Source organism: Molothrus ater, chromosome 1 (genome assembly GCF_012460135.2).
Source record: "Molothrus ater isolate BHLD 08-10-18 breed brown headed cowbird chromosome 1, BPBGC_Mater_1.1, whole genome shotgun sequence".
Taxonomy (NCBI): Eukaryota; Metazoa; Chordata; class Aves; order Passeriformes; family Icteridae; genus Molothrus; species Molothrus ater.
In genome coordinates, this window is record NC_050478.2 from 44,677,309 (window position 1) to 44,690,217 (window position 12,909).

General features: G+C 38.3%; 1 protein-coding gene across 1 annotated transcript in view; it reads left to right on the plus strand.

The window, feature by feature from the left end:
• GLB1 (galactosidase beta 1) overlaps nucleotides 1–12,909 on the plus strand; it is a 41,662-nt gene extending 28,753 nt beyond the window's left edge. The window contains exons 12-16 of the mRNA XM_036406253.2: nucleotides 1,825–1,914; nucleotides 3,025–3,138; nucleotides 4,138–4,269; nucleotides 7,559–7,798; nucleotides 11,262–12,909. Of these exons, the coding sequence (XP_036262146.1) occupies nucleotides 1,825–1,914; nucleotides 3,025–3,138; nucleotides 4,138–4,269; nucleotides 7,559–7,798; nucleotides 11,262–11,522 (837 nt within the window). The 3' untranslated portion in view covers nucleotides 11,523–12,909. The remainder of the gene's footprint in view (nucleotides 1–1,824; nucleotides 1,915–3,024; nucleotides 3,139–4,137; nucleotides 4,270–7,558; nucleotides 7,799–11,261) is intronic.

Sequence of the window (12,909 nt, forward strand, 5' to 3'; positions counted from 1 at the left end):
TGTGGTTTAATCCTGGTAGGCAGCTGAGCACCATGCAGCCACTCATTCTCTCCCAGTAGGGTGGGGGAGAGAATCAGAAAGGTAGAGGTGTGAAAACTTGTGGGTTGAGATAAAGACAGTTCAGGAGGTAAGCAAAAACTGCACACATAAGTAAAGCAAAATAAGGAGCTCGTTTGCTACTACCTTTGCAGAGGGAGGCACTTAGCCTTCCCAGGGAAGCAGGGCTCCATCATAGAATCATTAATGTTGGAAAAAACCTCTAAGATTACTGAGTCCAAGCATTAGCCCAGCCACTACTGTATTCTTCACTAACCATGTTCCAGACTGCCACATTACACACCTTTCAAACAATTTGTGTGTGTTGGTTACTTGGCAAGATAAACACTGTCATGCCAAACATCTCTCCTTCCTCCTTTTTCCTCCTTTTATTACTGAGCATGACACCAATGGTACAGAATATGCCTTTGGTCAGTGGGGGTCAGCTATCCTGGCTGTGTTCCCTCCCAGCTTGTTGAGCATCCCCAGCCTGCTCTTTGGTGAGAAGAGCAGAAAAGTTCTTGAATCTGTGTAAGCTCTGTTCAGCAATGACCAAAATAGCCCTGTGTTATCAGCAGTCTTAGCAAGAATCCAAAACACAGCCCCATGCTAACTACTGTGAAGAAAATTAACTGTATCCCAGCCAAAACTGCAGACTTAATTATGTGTACATGGACAATTCGTGCTGGCTTCTGTTGCACCACTGCAAAATAATGTATGTACATTTTAATATTTCAGTATAACTTTCATGGAAATTCTGCAAAAGTTCAGTTTTCTGTTATTGAATATTTCTGTTGTTTAAGTACCTTCAGAAGTTTGTACTGCTGTGAGTACTCTTACAGTATAGTTTTACATGCTGTACATGTAAACCTTTTTTTCTTCTTTTTTATTAAGCATTTGAATGTAAATCTGGTATATGAGAGGTGTCTGAATGTTTAATATGTAGCTACCACTGAACAGTGACAATAATTCTGGGGAAACAGACTGACATCTTTCATGAAAAATCATATGCAATTGATTTTTTGAGCTTGTGAGACATTAGACATATTGTGTGCATTTTAAGTAACCTAAAACTGATGATGGTGTTTGAGAGAGAATCATAGATGGGTAGAATATTCCATATTGGCAATTAAAGGCAATTTAATTGTACATATCTACATCCTTATTCAGCAAGGTATTTATGTGTGTGACTAGCCTAAACCTTGCCCCCAGTCTCATTAAAACCAGTCCAGCTACTTACATATGACAACTTAATTACAGCCTTAGAGTTTCTAAAATAATTTAAGACTAAATAGAGTAAATTCATCTTGGATGGCTCTTGATGGAATTAAACTGTATCCCTACTTAGTTGAGAACGATTCTGGAGTAACTCAGTGGGAATCACTGGCATTTTCCCTAGTTGATACTAAGTATAACTGAGCAAAATTTAGATAATGTATTGCTTTGTATTAATCATCCTGAGCAGTTGTGTTTGTTTATACAACTTTTGTGAGAAACTCCTGGGGTAGTTCTAGTTAAATAATAAAGGGTCACTTTTATTTTTATGAATGCATAGCAAAATTAGAGCATCTGTTTTTATTAAAACACTGCTCTACATGTGGCACGTTTCTTTCAGAGTTCATCAGTTGTGTCTGCTATATTGTATTTTAAATGTCTGCAAGGATGGTGTAAATATTTGTTAACCTTCTGGACACATGGAGCTAGCTGACTTGATGGCTGGATGTGCAAGCTGTTCGATTTCAACTGAAACTTACTGACTTTCATGTATCTGCCTTTTCTGTGCTGCAGGCAGGCACTGTGTTGGAGGTTCTTGATGGACTGTCACGTTCTGGACCAGTGAGAAGTACTTACCCATTGACTTTTGTTGAGCTGAAGCAGGTGAGGATTCCTCCAGTAGTCACTTTGCAGTAATTTTGTGGAGTTTATTTGAACAACCCTCTGTGGTATTACTCTTCTTATGTCATGTCTTACACTTTATCTAGGACACAAGTAATAGTATTATAAAGGTATCCTGGATTTTTGCATTGGAGGCCTTTTCATATTCTACAGTGCTCCTGTTTTGCACCTGAGGCTTTCTTCTTCCTGTGGATGTAGGTGTCTGTGCTGTCTAGGCTTTCACCTTGATTTCTCTCCTCTCTGAAATATTAATTTTCAGGTCTTAAATGGCTTTTTTTTTAATCATCTTCATAGCCCTCTCCTGGATCTGCTTCAGTAGTTCTGTGTCCTCTTTTCCTGAGGAGCCCAGAACTGAACACAACATTCCAGATGTGGCCTCAACAGGGCTGAGGAGAGGGTGGGATCATCTCCCTTGACCTGCTGTCCATGTTTTTCCTAATGTCCTTAGGATACCATCAGCCTCCTGGTCCCCAGGGCACTGCTGCCTCAGGAACAGCTTGTTGTCCACCAGGACCCCCAGGTCCTTCTTCTCAGAGCTGCTTCCCAGCAGATCAGCCCCCAGCCTGTGCTGGTACATGGGGTTATTATTCCCCAAGTGCAGGGCCTGCACTTGCCTTTTTCTGAAGTTTGTTACTTACCTCTCCACCCAACTCTCCAGTCTGCTAAGGTCTCAGGAATGGCTATGACTTTTATATTCTTTCCATTCCTGATGGGGAACTTAGTGAAAATTATTCCAAAATGTTCCTCATGTAAACCATGTAGTATTTAATGGATAACTATATAATGTTGACTTGATGGATGTATCAATTTCTGGGCACTGGGTGAGAAGTGAACTTACAAGTTTTTTATATAAGCTCAGTTATAAAGGGATTTTCACCAGTTTATCTAAAGGTCACCCATTACCTAAAGGTCAAAATAAGCTCTAACCTGAAATGATGTCTGTGATAGTCACTGTCTGAAGTGAATGAAAGTTAGCATTTCAGTGCAGGCATGTAGGCAGAAATGTGCGATATTTTTAATTCATGACCTGAATTGAAACAACAGAATTACTTGGTTCATTAATCTGTTGGGTCTTTTCTTTTCTTTTCCTAGTATTTTGGATATGTATTGTATAGAACTACACTTCCAAAGAACTGTGTGGAGCCAACACCACTGTCTTCAACTTTAAATGGAGTCCATGATCGTGCCTATGTCTCTGTCAATGGGGTAAAATCACTATTTGCTGGTATTAATTTTTGCCACCAGTGGCCTTCATGAAAGTTGAGGATGAAGACTGGGTTCTTTTTTTTTTCCTCCTTTCTTCAGATCACCAAAGCAACCCTGATCATATTTAATCACATGAGGAAAATAAGGAAGTATATACTTGATGCATACCCGATGTTCAAATTAGTATTGCAGAAAACATGACTATCTATTATCTTGCCATTTTTGACATATTTGAATGTTGATGCATATTCATGACTGAGGTGAATAAAAGACCTAGAGAATGGATTTACTTGCAGGTTTATGGAATATGTTACTGATATATATACTTGGTGGCTTTCTGCAATATTTGCAAAGATTTTTTTATTAGTTTTCTCTTATTTCTTCCTTTGAGGGTAGAAGAAGGAGAAAGTCTGAGCCTTTGTCTTACCTTATAAAACTGGCTTCTAACCACAGTTTCAAAAAAAAAAAGTTTATTGTACAGAATGTAAACTTAGTCTTTCTTTCCATAAGCAGGGTTTTGGCCTTGCTTAATGAGATATAAATTCATGTATTTTACAGTTAATTAATATTTGATATATATTGACTCTTATCACCTTTGTGTCCAGATCAAGCTCATCTTTTCTTGTGTTGTAGGAATAGGAATAAATAAAACTAAATACTGTTGCACACATAATTGGAAGATGAAGCCAAAGATTAAATCACTGATATTGCCAAAATCTTTTCAGTCACTGGACCAAATTTGGGAACTTGCTTTTGTGAATCAGATGCATCAAAACTCACTATCACATCCAGTTGATGTAGTGAAATGTGAAGGTTGATGTAGATGCCCTTTGTGTATGCATGTACTCACATGCAGGAGATGGAGAGGAAAGGGATTTTCTTTCCTCTTTGTTTTCCTTTGCACTTTTAATCTTTTCATGCAAGTTGAAAAAATAAGTAACAGGGCATTCTTGGTTTTCAGAGTTTATTGTTTTCTTCTTCTTGTTGCAATTCATATAGGTACCTCAGGGTGTCCTTGAAAGGGAGAAATCACTTAAGATAAATATAACTGGGCAGGCTGGAGCAAATCTGGACATCTTGGTAGAGAATATGGGCCGAGTCAACTTTGGTAGATACAACAATGACTTTAAGGTAAGTGAAATATATTGAGTTATTGGATTGTGATGACTTTTCATCTTTTCCACAGGTTAAAAAGAAAATAGTGAATTAGTAAGAGCAAAAAGCTCAGGATTAGACAGCTGTAACTTTACCTAAAATATAACTAGTCAGTAGTTTCCATCTGAGTTTTCCAGACACCAAAATCAATGTGAAATTAAAAGCTGCTAGACATCTTTTCAACTTTTTTTGTTTGCTCGCTTACTTGGTCAGCCAAAATGCTACCCACAAGATTTTCCAGTTCAGATGAGTTTATAAATAATAATATTAAAATTGTTTCTATAAACTCCAAAAATGAGTTGGAAATTGGTCCAAAACTTGATTGCACTTTGAGGCCTGTGAATCCTGGGGTTGCTTTTGGAGGCTGGAGGGATGTATGTATGTGTACATAAATACCCTGTTGTATCTTTCTTCTTGTCCCATTTCATTTGTCAGCAGTGTACCCTTGCAGTACTCTGAGTGTGGCTGGGAAAGGCTGTCCATGAGCACTTCAGCATGCAAAAGTGCCAGTTCACCCAAACTGACCTGGTGTTAGTATTATCACAGAGCTTGCCTGTGCTTCTGGGTGTGTGCTACACTTCAGGACTGTCACCTCCATGCATGAGAGGCTGTGGTGGGTTGGCCTTGGCTGTGCTCGTTCTGTCACTCGTCCTCCACCAACAGGAGAGGGGGAGAAAACACAATGAAGAGTTTGTGGTTCAAGATAAGGACAAGGGGATCACTCAGAAATTACTGTCATGGTCAAAACAAACTCAACTTGCGGAACTCAATTTATTCTTAAATATGTCATCAAAGAGTTGCTCTCAGAATCACTGATGGGCTCAGCAGTGGGTCTGTTCCAGAGTCAGCTGGAACTGTCTTTGTCTAACATGGGGCAGCCATTGGCATCTTCTCAGAAGAGTCCCCACTGCAAATCCCCTTGCTAACAAACTCTTGCCATGTAAACCCCATACCATGGAGGTACCACTAATGTAGCCCTAGGAAGGGCAGGGGCAAAAAGTAAACTTTTCTGGTTTTAGACTTAATGGGATCCCCAGTGCTGCGTAACAGTCAATAAAAGACAGGAGTGCTTTAGAGGTGAGTCTTGTATTATGTTCGTGTACAGTTCACAGCATTCCTTTTTCTTGATTTTTGATATTATTAGGATGCAGTAGGTAGCAGTAGTGCTAACTGTGTTCATACTGTCTCTTCAAGGTACTTTTCCTTTATCTGAGTGGCAGGGGAAGGAAGCTGGTACCCCAGTGTTTCGTCTTCATTTTGAGGCAGCAGAGACACTGCTTTTATTAATTAATTAATTAATTTATTTATTTATTTATTTATTAACAGGCCAGATGATAAGGAAACCTATATGCTTAGTTTTAAATTAAGGAAAGAGAGTAGGGGTTTAGAGGTTCGATTAAGGAGGTGCTCAGTTGCTGTGGTTGAGCCGAAATTCACACTTATACCTTTTAACCATATAAGAGTGAAAGCAGGTTTAAGAGACATGTCCATAGGGAAAATAATCCTCTAAAAGCAGGATCTTTCTGAGTAGAAAAGGCAGCCTTCCTTCAGTAGCTTTGGACTATGTGCATTGCTTCTTTCTGTAGACTCCATCCCTCATGCTCTCCTTCACATTGATTTTGAAAACTGGGTGTAATTATACCTTGGGTTTTAAAAACCTGTGTGGTTTTGAAAATCAGTTAGGGGAGGAGATTCCTGTGTTGTGAAGCCTTGCATTTTTTAACAAAGAGGATAGGTTTTCAGGGTTTTGTTTGGCTGGAGTTTCATCACTTTTTTGAGCTTGAGATGGAACTAGGCATCTAGCTTTTGGGATGAAAATCTTGAAAAGGATTTTGGTTTTCAAACATCCTGTTGATCTAAGTCACGTCGTTAAAGGACAAAAAGGAAGGAAGAGTGTGGTTTTTGTTATTTTATGTGTCTTTTCACATGCACTGGCACCTATATCTCAGTTTTACTCAGAAAATTTATATCCACATCTTGGTACACTGAGTCACTAGCCCAAGACATTAACTTGTACAATAGCAGAGAAAGTTGTATTTACTTTCTATAAATTTTCTCCAGATAAGGATCATTGAATGTGTATTCTTATGCAGACCTAAGTAAGAATGTTTAGTAGGTACTTAATGTAATTTGAAAAATCACTCTCTTGATAGTGCCTACGGATGAGCTTAGGGAGGCAGGTTAGAAAGTTCAGGCTAAAGTTATGTTGCATTACTTCAATTGATTGCTAGAGAGAATAGAGTCTAGGTTGTATAGAGAAGTTTTGTCACTTAACTTTTGACACTTGCAGATATTTTATTTTGACATAAGCAAAATAAGCTCCTGTTCTGTAGTGGACCTTAGGTAAAGGAAGAGAAAACCACTTAGTGCTCATACAGGTGGTGAACTTTTCGGAGACAGTGCAATGCTTAGGAGATATCACAGCAGACACACGACATAGTATCAGCTCTCCAAAGCCATGGAAACTGTGGTTTGCTTGTTCCTGTTTGACATGTGATGTTTGCAACATAACTTGTATTGCACCAGCATTGCACTGAAACACTGCTTTAGGAACCATTACTGTAACAGAGTTAGGGTGTGTGCAGGAGTAACTTCATGTTCTTTTCATCCTTCTTAAATGATGACCTTACGTTGCTTTGACATTCGGTGTGCAAGCACCCCAGTGTGCTGTGAACCACTGTGTACATGGTCCCATAGAAATGAGATGGGATTCCATGGGCTTGAAGCTGGCTGTAAGCTGAAAGCATTTCACTGAATTGGGCATGTGCATTGATTTTATTGTACTGTATCTTGTCTGGAGAAGATTTGTGGGAAGTAAATACCACTTTCTCTGCTATTACGCAAGTTTAATGTCTTGGGTTAGTGACTCAGTGTTACCAAGTGATGGTATCTCAGGCTTAATGACATTTAATGTTGCTTCTCCTTTTTATTAAGCCTCAGGTTTTGGAATCATGTCCATGTAAAAGCAAAGCAGAAATTTTTCCAGTTACAGGAAAATAATTTGAAAAAACTCTTGTGTATCAATGAAAGCCTGTAACTCTGAAGAGGAACAAATCTTTCACAGAGAATAAATGAAGCCCTTTATTTTTAAGCAAAGCTTATAACTTGGTGAAGACCAGATGCTTGTGTTTTTTGTACACAGATTGGGAGCCAGCTGTTACTTTGATTCAGTTTTTATTTGTGACTGATTTATAATTACACGCAAATAACTTCAATAACATCAGCTAATTGTATTTTTGTGTTATTTCTTTTTTCTTCCTCCTAGGGTCTAGTTTCAAATTTAACTCTTGCTCAAGATATACTTGTTGGATGGGAAATCTATCCTCTAGACATAGATGGAGCAGTGAACTATGACATTATTTATCCCCTTCATAACCAGAAGACATCTGCTGTCAAAGCACTGAGTTACGAAGTACCTACATTTTACACCGGTACTCTTTCAATTCCTGGAGGGATTCCAGACTTGCCACAAGACACCTATGTCAGTTTTCCTGGTTGGACAAAGGTACACATTTTTTGCTGTAAAAACCTCAAAGTCCACTTAGAAAGCTACTGAAACTTCTATGGACAATCAAAGTCCACCTCTCCTAGATGGGTAGAAGTTGGTCATAGAGGTGGATGTGTCAAATTTATTTAAATTACTAAGAAATTGATTCTTTGCTTTCAGTAAATCTGGGGATGAAACATTAAGAAAAGGGAAACATATTCAAAAGATACATAGTGTTGATGTAGAAAGTGGAGCATCACAAAAAAAACCCCAAACCAAAACAACTGAACCAATCCACCCAAGTTTTTCAACAGTGAGAAAGATTAACTGTCAAGCTGTTTAGAAGTGTTGCATTTGGTTGTGCAGGGTTTTTTTTTCTTTGGATCATATTTGAGGTGCTGTGTTGGGAACTATGGATCCTGGTGCAAAGCATAAAGAGTGTTGGACTCTGTGGCTGGTGGTGTGCCACAGATATAGATCTAATGCATGGGGAAGGTTACCTGTAGCTGGACTGAATGGATGAGGGAGCACTGCTGTGAGAAGCTTGTGGGCAGATCTTTGCCAATGGGAATTTCTCACAGTGTTGGAGTGTAACTAGAGCAGGAAGGAGTGTGTTTTCATAGTGCCATGTCTGAAGCCACCAGCATGCAGCATGGGTGAGGAGCAGCTCAGCTGTTCCCGGTGGGAGGCACAGGGAGCAGTGTGTGTGCACTGAAGTGCTACTCTCTTGGAAGCCTAAGTGTTTAAGTCCAGGCTTTAGGGAAATGCCTGTGGCAGTGTTAGGTAGCAAAATTGTTCTTTTCTGAAACAATTAATTTACTGCTATTAAAATAAAGTAGGAGAAAGAGCTGCTTCTGGTCTGTCTCCACTGCCAGTATTGTAGTGGTTAAAGCACTTCACAATAGGCAGAAGGCTGTGATTCATTGCATGTTCTTGGTGTTGCTGACACTGAGCTTAGATGAGGAAGTCTGTCTTAGTCCCTGTTCCTGCATAGTGCATGTCACACAATCACTGAATAAAATTGAAAAAAAATAGCTTTTTTTCATGGCAACTGGAATCTTAGACCTTTTTTAGTAAATTCTGTGACCCTATCAGTCATAAATCTTCTTCAGGAAGTGAGGTGGCCACACATGCCAGTTGGAAACTGGCATATTTAAAATGGCAAGGTTGTCCAAGAATTCTTAGGTACTGGTGGAAATCTTTTACTCTGATCTATGGAAATCTCTGTTTTATGTAGTTTGCATACCCTGTAAAGCAGTCCTGGGGAGAGATTCCAGATGAACTTAAGTTTGGCTGTTGAATTTATCCTTCAAGCTTTATATGTATTGGATGAGAGTTTTAAGTAAGATACCTGGAATCTGAGACTTTCAGATAACTTTACAAATGAGCAAATGCCTTTAAGGTAGATGCATATAAATTCCAGTCACTGTATGTGGGCCTTAGTTCCTTGCATGGCACTGTGTAAATTACTTAAGTGTGGAGTGGGATTCTTAACAGGAGTTAAAATTCACCTGTCTGAGTAGTTGAAAAACCACAGAAGCAGCACTTACCAAGAAAACTTAAAGTCCTAATGATGGGTTCTGCCTTTGCAAAGGCAAGGAATATAGCATGAGGGACAGCCTGGAAGGAAAGGTACAGTATTAACAGTGTTAATCTGTGTTGTAGCTTGCTTGCCTTCAGTGCTTTTTAAACCCTTTAGTATTAATAAAACTTACTCCACCCTCACATGAGGAATCACCATGCCCTTAAGTATACATGCCACTGAGTGAATATTTAGATTTACTGGACCTTTTTTTTCCTCAAAAGAAAAGAGGATTTGGAGTCAGAACTGTTCTTGTTTTCTGTGGAATCATGGACTATAATTGCTGTCCCTGCTAATGGAAATCTTGCTGGTGAAGATGAAGTTCTTCCCTCTTTTATTTTGTCTAGGGCATATTTATTAGTAGGTATAATGTCATAATTTGCTTGTTTGGGGCATACAAATTCCTGAGTATGGAGTCTTTAGAAACTGCAGTGTTAATAAAGACAGTTTGAAGTTGAGAAATTTGATTTCTTAGCTTTACTGGAAAAAGGAGTTACAGCCAGTGACTGATTCAGATCAGAAACAGAGACCTGTCTGATCATATCTCCTGCATCAGAACTCTAGTGCATTTGATTCCCACACTAAACACCTACTTCCCACAGATTACTGTCATTCTCTGTGAGAGGAGGGCCACAGTCTAGTGGGTACATTCACTCATCCATCTTGTGTGTGGGGACCTTGCATTCATGCCATGTTTTCTTCTAAACCTACTACAGAAAGTAGTGTGTTTGAGTAAAGATAAACTTGATTTTAAAAGGAAGTGTTTGAGGTCAAGGTTTATTAACACCTTGGCAGAACAGAGCAAGATAGAATCTTATACCACGGAAGTGGATACAGATGTGAAATAATTCAGCTGTATTTGCATGTTACTAACTCCTTAAAAAGTTTCTCTTGTGAGTTCATAAAATTTATTTTCATAAATACCTGAAAAAAGAAACACTAGAAAAATACCACTAAAGCAGCTTGAACCAGCAATACTTGTTATGTTACATTTGTGCTTCTGTAAATTGTGTTAAAATATTCTGATTTCAGCTATCCCAGGCAACTTTAGAAATCACTGAATGCAGTAAAAGTCCTACTTTCCACTGATTCAGACAATTTTATTATGTTTATCAGTGTACATCCATGCCATGAGTCTGGTTTTCCTCTATGTTTTGATTACCAAAGGCCAATGCAAGAGGGAGAAACAGGGATGCAGTTATCTGTTTCCGTCCCTTTTCTTGACACTAAACTCTTATTTGATATACAGTGAAAGGACACTTTGGAGGAGTAAAACCAAATTATTTATGCAAATCAGCAGTATATCCTCCCTCTGTCTTGCTTGAGAACCAAGACTCAGCTCAACTCAGTAGGAGTCAGGTTACAGTTTTACTAAACATTCTGCAGCCTGCCAATTTTTGGACTTTTGGAAAAATCTGCATTTATGTCACTTCAGTGTGTCTATAGATAAATTAGTGTTTTGACTTTTTACTTTTTTCCTTGCCCATTTATTTTAATCTTTTGAATTGAAGGTATTTATGATGTTAGTACAATATTTTGAGCTAGTGGTTCTGACCACCTCAAGTATAAAAAGCAGTTTTAAAAATTTGTATGCCACAATTTCATTGTACTTAAAATAATACTAGGAGATCCCAAGGCTTTTAATGGTTGTGTGTAACTACATCAGTACTTTATTGCAGTGTGGTTTCACAAGTACTTTTGTCGGCCAAGCTATTACAAGTCAAAGAGAGATCTGAATTTCATGTGTCTAGACAAGATTTTCTATCCTTGTGTTCAATCAAACTGAAACGTGGAGGGAGTTCAGTTACTATATCAAGAATGTTATGCTTAAGCCAATTTTGTCATTTCACCTCTGACAGATTATTAAAATGTTGTTATTTTTTCTTTCTCTCTTAACAGGGGCAAATTTGGATCAATGGCTTTAATCTTGGTCGCTACTGGCCAGCCCGTGGTCCTCAGCTGACCCTTTATGTTCCAAGGAATGTTCTTGTTGCCTCGGCGCCGAACAACATAACAGTGTTGGAGCTGGAGTGCTCTCCTTGCAGCGCCCAGGCGTGCGACATAGAATTTGTAGATGAACCTAATATCAATGCAACCCTACTGCATGAAACTGATAAACCCCCACTCTTTGTTAGAGAGATGTGGACGAGGCATCTATAATGATTCAAGTATTTGCTTCTCGGTCCTTTGCTTCTCTTTCCCTAAAACCATACTGTGTAACACAGGGTCTTAGAAAAAGGGAAGTTGTTTAGGTGAGGCAACTTCTTAAATCCTTCAAAGACATACATTTTTTTAAATCTCTCAGTTAAATATTGAATTTCTTTTTAAAAATAAAAGCTGGAGCTTTGAAATTTGCCTTGGACTGTGAAATTGAACTCAACTGGAAGGTAATGTTTTAATCAGCCTAGTAAAAATGTAGTTCTTGTACTCTGCTTATACTGCAGTAACCTTCCTATGCTTTTATTTTTCACCATGTTTTGCAACTGGAGAGAGGAGCCACAAAAGTTGTGCAGCCCCCACTACCTTGCTGGTTTCACTTAAGTGGACTGGTAAGTCAGAGCTGCCAATAGACAAGACCCTTTAGCTTCTCTAATCACTTTATTAGAGTATCAACATCATTTTAGTTTCATTTGGCTTACTGCCAGCATTGAGTGGACCTCATTTTTTAATGCAAGTGACTTTCAGAAAATTTCAGTTGATTTCTTATAGGACCAGTGAGAAAGACTGTGGAAGAGAGAGCATTCAAATGCCAGCTGGTCCGAACAGCAGTAACATGGAGTCTCATCTGTCCCCTCTTGGAAAGCCAATTTACTGCTTCCCTGTTGCTATCTCTGAAGACTTAAAGTAAATTGATAAGTACAAAGACAAGTGAAATTTAGGCTGCTTTGATGGAACCACAACCTCTGACTAACCTGCCTGAAGAATGTGGTTTTAAAATGACGAATATTTTTCTTTATTTTTTTTTTGTTTGAGTTGGGTTTTTTCTGGTTTGTTTGTTTGTTTTATTTCTTTTTTTCCCCTATTGGTCATGGTGTACCTGCTTTTCCTAGGCCAGCACCTTGGAAGTGGAATGCTTTAAGTTAAAGAATTTTATTTCTCTTTTAGTCATTAATTCAAGTAAATTGTTTTGTTTCAGTAAACTGGTGGTCTTTGTAAGTGACTGATATTTGCAAAGATGCACAAACTCCATCAGTACATTTGACTTTCTGCAGACAGAATCTTCTTTTTGATTCTTGTGATTTTGGTGTCAGTCATGCAATTTAAACAATCGAAGATTATCAAATCAAGCATTTTCATAATCTGTGATTTCTTCCTTTGATTTTTGTCTAAAATTATTAAAATGGTTCTTTAAAGATTAAGTTCTTCCTCTGTGTGTTTAAGAAGGAAAAAAAGGATGAGAGAATTATGAGCATTTATATTAAGAGAGAAATGAGATTGTAAAGTCTCTGTGGATAAGGAGTTATTCTTGTTAATGTCTTGTTTGTTTTCTCTGTTATGAAGATCTGTTCAAAGAAAAATGAAGCAGCTATGATGAGCTGACCATATA